Below are 7,145 nucleotides of genomic sequence, written 5' to 3' on the forward strand. Positions count from 1 at the left end.
TCCCCCTCCTCCCCCTCCTCTTCCTCTTCCTTCTCTTCCCCCTCCTCCGTCTAGCTCTGTCGCCAGGCTGGAGTGCAGTAGCACAATCTCGGCACGCTGCAACCTCCACCTCCTGGGTTCAAGTGATTCTCCTGCCTCAGCCTCCCGAGTAGCTGGGACTACAGGCGCATGCCACCTTTACCAAGTCACCTCTTAGTGGGGATGAAAGCATTTAGAACTAGGTCCTTGATCCTGGGGCTTCCCCGCCATTCATCCCGTCAGGCCCCTGAGTTGTAATTGGTGATTGCATCATTCAGGCGTCTTGGTAAGCCTGTTACAGGGAGAGTTGGGAAGAGGCTGTAGATGAGGGTTCTTTCGAGGTAACAGCAAAAGGTTGGGAACAACATAAACGTCTGTCTTTAGGGGAACAGCAAAATAAGTTATGGAGGAAGGCTACATTGCTGGCAAAAAGAATGAGGTATTGGGTGGGGAAAAAATCTGTAGCATATTTGTTTTACAGCTGTAGGCGTGTGTGTGTGAGAGAGAGAGAGAGAGAGAGACAGAGAGAGAGAGAGGAGAGAGAGAGAGACAGAGAGAGGAGAGAAAGAGAGAGAGCGAGAGAGGAGAGAGAGCAAGCGAGCTAACCCTTATTAAGAATTTTCAATGTGTTGGCTAGGCACAGTGGCTCACGTCTGTAATCCCAGCACTTTGGGAGGCCAAGGCGGACGAATCACTTGAGGTCAGGAGTTCGAGACCAGCCTGGCCAACATAGTGAAACCCCATAGCTGATAAAAATATAAAAATTAGCTGGGTATGGTGGTGCATGCCTGTAGTTCCAGCTACATGGGAGGCTAAGGCATGAGAATTGTTTGAACTCGGGAGGTGGAGGTTGTAGTGAGCTGAGATCGTGCCACTGCATTCCAGCCTGGGTGACAGAGTGAGATTCCATCTCAAAAAAGAAAAAAGAACTTACAATGTCCCTGTGCTCTTCTAAGTACTTTCTATTAACTCATTTAGTCTTCAGAGCAGCCCATTGAGGTAGGTACTGTTATTGCCAATACAGAAGAGGGAACTGAGGCTCAGAGAGGTGAAGTAACGCTCCCAAGGCCACACAGCTGGGGAAGAGCTGGCATTTGAACCCAGGCAGTCTGGCTCCCTGGTCTGCTCTTAATCACCCTACAGGAAAAGGTTCCAGAGGGTGGTGCGCTCCACAGTGCAGAGGCTGAGCACCTGTAGGAAGCTGATGGACTGCCAGTGATGACCACGGTGGCTTTTAGCTTTATCATTAATGTTTTATAACCTTTTTTCAGGGACAAAATATTCACGTTAGTCATATTCATTAAAAAGTCTGTCTTTCTTTCTTTCTTTTTTTTTTCTTTTGAGACATGGTCTTGCTCTGTTGCCCCGTCTGGAGTGCAGTGGTGCCATCACAGCTCAGGCTCACTGCTTCCTCAACCTCCTGGGCTCAAGCAATTCTCCCATCTCAGCCTCCTGAGCAGCTGGGACTACAGGCACCTGTCACCATGCCCAGCTAAGTTTTGTAACGGGGTTTCACCATGTTGCCCAAGTTGGTCTCTAACTCCTGTGCTCAAGTGAACTTCCGCCATGGCCTCCTGAAATACTGGGATTACAGGTGTGAGCCATTGTGCCTGACCTCAAACATTATTTTTTAAGCAGAAGTCAAGAAAGCAGAATGTATGTACCCATGGTGTGTACTGCTAGTACGTTCCTCTGACTTTTCACTGTGTGCTTTTCACTGTGTTTCCATGGCACAGAGGAGGTATGAGGAAGCAAAAATAACTCACCTTCAGTCTCACACTTGGTGGAGCAAAGCTGGGTGGAGGCCAGGTATCCCCAACGTTTCCTGCTGCCCCAGAGTGGCTGAGCAGGGAATCCACTCAGGCACCATCTGGGTCTGCCCTGCCCTCTCCAGCGTCTCCTCTCTCCCCAGGATTGAGCGGTCCACGGACCAGGTCATCAAGCCTGTTAACCTGGAAGCGCTCTCCAAGTGGACCGGCCACATCCCTGGGGACGTGCTGCGGGACATGGCCCAGATCGCCCCCATGCTGGCTCGGCTTGGCTATGACCCCTATGCAAACCCCCCCAACTACGGCAACCCCGACCCCTTCGTCATCAATAACACGCACCGGGTGAGTGTGCACCTGCACTTGTGGATATGTGCTCTCGGGGTTCGGGGCCTTGGCAGCCGTGGAAGCTCCAGCCACCTGAGAAGATGCCCAGTCTCTCAGTTCCTGGTCATCTGGTTTGTTTCTATCTGAAGGACACAGTGAGCTGCATGATGTCTTGTATTTCCATTTTCCCCTGGGCTGCCGGGAAGCTCAAAGCCAACAGGTAGCCTGTCTCTCATACCCTAACATCTAGCAGCAGGCCAGCTTTTCACTGATGTCATCTTATTTCTCTGGTTTTATTTACATGTTTACCCCTGTTTCCCTGGCTACTTGTTTATCTGTTTGCAAAGCACCTCAAGTCTTTGTTGAGAGGGAGTGTAAATAAATAAACCGTTGGTCTTTTTCTTGCCTGATAAGGTTTAATGTTGATTTCTCAGACAAATGAGAGTTTAGGGCAGTTTAAATTACTTTTAAAATTCTCTGTAGTTAAGGTGGTGAAGGGAAATGAGTTCTGAGTTTAGTTTTGTTTGAGACATGTCTTGCTCTGTTGCTCAAGCTGTGTGCAGTGCTGTAGTCACAGCTCACTGCAGCCCTGTCTATACTTCTGGGCTCAAGGCATCCTCTCACCCCAGGCTCCTGAGTAGCTAGGACTACAGGTACACGCCACCATGCCCAGCTAATTTTATTTTTTATAAAAGCGGGGTCTCGCTATGTTGCCCAGGCTGGTCTAGAACTCTTGGCCATAAGGGATCCTCCTGCTTCACTCTCCCAAAGTGTTGAGATTACAAGTGTGAGCCTCCAGTGACTGACAACATGCTTTGAAGTGTAAGTAGGCTAACACCCACTGTGTAGAACAGTTAACAAGTGGATGTCCTTACTCATACGTTGCCATGACAGCTTCTAGTTCACTTCAAGTGCTGTGTTCTGACTTCCTTATAGGCAAATATTTGAAAATGGGACCCAGGCCGGAGGAAGAGCTTTCAAAACCCTTACACCATTAAGACCCAGAGTCTTTCATTGAAGCTAAGCTCAGGATTTCTGAGCGTGTGCTGATTTTAGGAAGTAAACATTTCCCGTATTGAATCACAGCGGAAAAAAGTTAATTATCTCTTAGTTCTGTTAACTCTTCATTTGGCTCAAGAAGGAAGTTTCGTTTTGGCGCTAACAAGTCATGAGTGCCTCTCCGACACCCACTGATCTCTCTGTAACAAACAGAGTTTACTAACACTGAGCTTTGGGGGCTCTGCCCTTGTAATTGAAGTGTAAGCTTTGTCTGTGAGTCTCCTGAGTTCCTCTTTGTCTTGACATTAGTTGATTTTGCAGACATCTATTTACAGAAATACTCAGAGCTCCAACGTACATACCCAGCGGACATTGACAGGTGAACGGTGCAACCCAGATGTGGTTTATTATTTTTATTATAAATATTATTATTTTTATTTTATGATTCTTTAGTAATAGTAATCTTTAAACTCTCTGTGTATGTGTTTTACATACTTTTCTCTACCTATGTGTTGTACATGTATTACCATAATAAAACATTAATTGGCTGGGCACGCTGGCTTCTACAATTACACACCTGTAATTCCAGCACTTTGGGAGGCCAAGGCAGGTGGATTGCCTGAGCTCAGGAGTTCTCAACCAGCCTGGGCAACACAGTGAAACCCCGTCTGTACTAAAACACAAAAAATTAGCCAGGTGTGGCAGTGTGCATCTGTAGTCCCAGCTACTCAGGAGGCTGAAGCAGAAGAATTGCTTGAACCCGGGAGGCGGAGGTTGCAGTGAGCTGAGATCGCATCACTGCACTCCAGCCTGAGCGACAGAGAAAGACTCCATCTTAAAAAAAAAATTAACTGGATTAAAAAGAAGGTGGTAGTAATCTCAAAAGCCAGCCCCAGGTGCTTCTCAGAAGCAGAGGTGAGGGCCGACTGGGGGCGCTGCAGTAGTGGGCTGGGCGCTGCCTACTTCGCTGTTCTCAGCAAGGGCCCAGCAGTGGCTCATCTGAGGTCTCTTTAAAAGGTGGCTGGGTGCCCCTGGCTTGCCCCAGGACATGGGTCAGAAGTTCCCGGAGTAAGGCCTGACTTTATATATTTTGTAAAACAAATAATTCTCATGAGCACTGGTGGTTAACAACTCTTTGGAGCCTTTTGTGTTTATTTATAGTGGAAACGGTCTCATTTTCTTCCAAAGAGGTTTCTTCCCTGGGGGGGTCCGCAAGTCTTGGCAAGTGCTAGAGCCCTGGTTCAGTTTTTGCCATAGCTTGGCTGTTCCTGTGAAGATTAAGTCCTCTCACTAAGCCCTGTGAGTGTGCATGCGTGCCTGTGTGTTCCTGTGTGTGCTGTGGACCCTGTGTGTTCCAATAATGGATCCTGGGGCTCAGTAAACACAGTGGCTAAAAGGATAGCTATGCCGATGAAATCGTCTCTGCCTGCACTGTCCCATATGGTAGCCACTAGCCATGTGTGGCCACTGATTCTGTAAAGGGGGGCTCGTCCAAAGTGAGAGGTGCTGTTAGTGTAAAATACACACTAGATTTTGAAGATTTAGGACAAAAAACAAGTAGGTAACATTTCTCGCTAGTCGCTTCTATATAAATTACATATGGAAATGTTAATATTTTAGACAGGCTGGATGTGATGACTCATGTCTATAATGCTAGCACTTTTGGAGGCTGAGGCAGGCACATTGCTTGAGCCTAGGAGTTTGAGACCGCCTTCATAACATGGTGAAACCTCATCTTTACTAAAAATACAAAAAATTAGCCAGGCATGGTGGCGTGTGCCTGTAGTCCCAGCTACTCGGGAGGATGAGGTGGGAGGATCACCTGAGCCTGGGAAGTGGAGGCTGCAGTGAGCCATGATCGCACCACCACACTCCAGCCTGGGATACGGGCTCTCTTTTTTTGAGACCCTGTCTCAAAAAAATAAAAAAAGTTTTTAGCTTTATCACATTAAATAAAAGATACTAGAATTTCTCTGGTTTCATTTTCTTTTTAAATGTGACTCCTAGCGGGAGGGCCTGAAATGCTCTAACTTCAGGGCCTTTGCTCTGTTTCTTCTGCCTGGGGGTCTTTTTCTTCTGAGCTTCGCCTACCTATTTTTCCTTGTCATTTGGGTCTCAGCTCAAAGGTTGTCTATTTCGAGAGGCCCTTTTTTATTTTTATTCATTCATTTTTTAAGAGACAGGGTCTCGCTCTGTCACTCAGGCTGGAGTGGAGTGATGCGATCTTATTTCACTGCAGCCTCAACCTCCTGGGCTCAACCAATCCTCCAGCCTCAGCCTCCAGAGTAGCAGTATCTGTAAATGCATGCCACGATGCCCAGCTGATTTTTAATTTTCATAGAGATGTGGTTTCGCTATGTTTCCCAGGCTGGTCTCAAACTCCTGGACCTGAGCGATCCTCTTGCCTCAGCCTCCAGAAGTGCTAGGATTACAGGCGTGAGTCACTGCGCCTGGCACAAGAGTCCCTTCTTGACCACCCACACAGAAGCAGCCCCCTGGTTACTCCTAATCATACCTCTTTACTGTACTTCCTTTACAACAGTTCCCATGGTTTGCTATGCCCTTGTTTACTTGTGGTTATTGCTTCTTGTGTATTATCTGGTGCGTCCTCTAGAACAGTGGCTTCAGGGGAACAGGAATTTCAATTATGTGGTTGGCATTGTGTCAACCAGACACAATGCTTAAAATAAGGCCTAGAAGAAGAGGAGCTTAATCAATGTTTGTTGGATGGAGGGACGGGTGGGTGAGGAGGTTGGATGGGTGGAGGAGCGGATGTGTTGGGAATGACTACATTTTATTTTTTGGTCATTTTCATAATAGTGATATTTCTTTTTCTCTTCTTTAGGTCTTGAAGGGGGACTATAAAACACCAGCCAATCTGAAAGGATATTTTCAGGTTAGAAACCCCAAGGGGAATTCTGAAGTGTGTCTTTCTCAGCTATACTGTCAGCTGGCTGTATGCCCTTAGATGTGTGATTTCTCCACTCTGGTTGACGGTTTTCCCATTATCAAAAGGGGGATGCGGGCTGGGCCAGAGGGTCTCTAAGCACGGATCCAGCTGGGGCCGCATCTCAGTGGCTCTTCTGCCAGGGAGCAGCCTCTCACTTCATCATCTGGCCCGAATGCAGTTGGAGGGAGTTTGTGGGGACTTTTCTTTGAACTTTCTTTTTTTTTTGAGACTGGAGTGCAGTGGTGACATCATGGCTCAGTGCAGCCTCAGTCTCCTGGACTCAAGCAGTCCTCCCACCTCAGTCCTCCAAGTAGCTGGTGCTACAGGCACACACCACCACACCCAGCTAATTTTTGTATTTTTTTGTAGCCACAGGGTTTCGGCATGTTGTCCAAGCTTGAGCTGTATTATTTACAATCAACAGGTAGCAGTTAGTAAAGTGCTTCCCTGCGTCCTGTGAGCTGTCCTAGTGAATGATCAAACCAGAGTAGGGGTTGTGGGAACCTCCAGATTTGTAGTTGGCTGGGAAGAAGTGTGGCTAGCCTGGGCATCCCATTGCAGCTGGCATCTAAAGTGGCACACGTGTGGAACCGAGCCCTTAATCCACAGCAGCTGATGCTCACTCACTCTGGGAGTCACTGTCAGAAGGGGACTGAATTGTTGAACACCCAGCTGGTGTCTGGATAATCAGAGAATTGGTCACCGATGTTGCAAAACAGCCATAAGCCAATATCTGAATGATTAAAACCGGGTCTGCCACACAAAGGTCTGGATAGAAACGGTTTCCCTCCTGGCAGAGGGAACCGTAAATGCTTGGAAGTGGGGAGAGTGGCAAAACCTCTGGAGTGTGCACTTTTGCATTCGTTGTAATTATGTTTTTATTTGTTTGTACCCCAATGTGATTTACAGGAATATTCGCTGCAAATTTTTTTTTTGTTTTGTTTTTTTTGTTTTGAGACGGAGTTTCGCTCTTGTTACCCAGGCTGCAGTGCAATGGCGCGATCTCGGCTCACCGCAACCTCCGCCTCCTGGGTTCAGGCAATTCTCCTGCCTCAGCCTCCTTGAGTAGCTGGGATTACAGGCAC

At 47.5% G+C, this 7,145-nt stretch overlaps 1 protein-coding gene across 6 annotated transcripts in view; it reads left to right on the plus strand.

Annotated features, from left to right (window-relative positions):
• The window catches only part of TPST2 (tyrosylprotein sulfotransferase 2), a 68,574-nt gene that overhangs the window by 55,321 nt on the left and 6,108 nt on the right, over positions 1–7,145 (plus strand). For 4 of the 6 annotated variants that reach the window (XM_017498044.2, XM_037727684.1, XM_017498046.2 and 1 more), the window contains one exon: positions 1,931–2,494. In XM_017498044.2, coding sequence (XP_017353533.1) covers positions 1,931–2,258 — 328 coding nt within the window. In that variant the 3' untranslated portion in view covers positions 2,259–2,494. Of the gene's footprint in view, positions 1–1,930; positions 2,495–5,955; positions 6,007–7,145 lie in introns of those variants that run through there. The other 2 variants (XM_037727685.1, XM_017498043.2) reach the window with 1 other exon arrangement.

The sequence above is a fragment of the Cebus imitator genome, unplaced genomic scaffold, assembly GCF_001604975.1.
Source record: "Cebus imitator isolate Cc_AM_T3 unplaced genomic scaffold, Cebus_imitator-1.0 Scaffold237, whole genome shotgun sequence".
NCBI classification, from domain to species: domain Eukaryota; kingdom Metazoa; phylum Chordata; class Mammalia; order Primates; family Cebidae; genus Cebus; species Cebus imitator.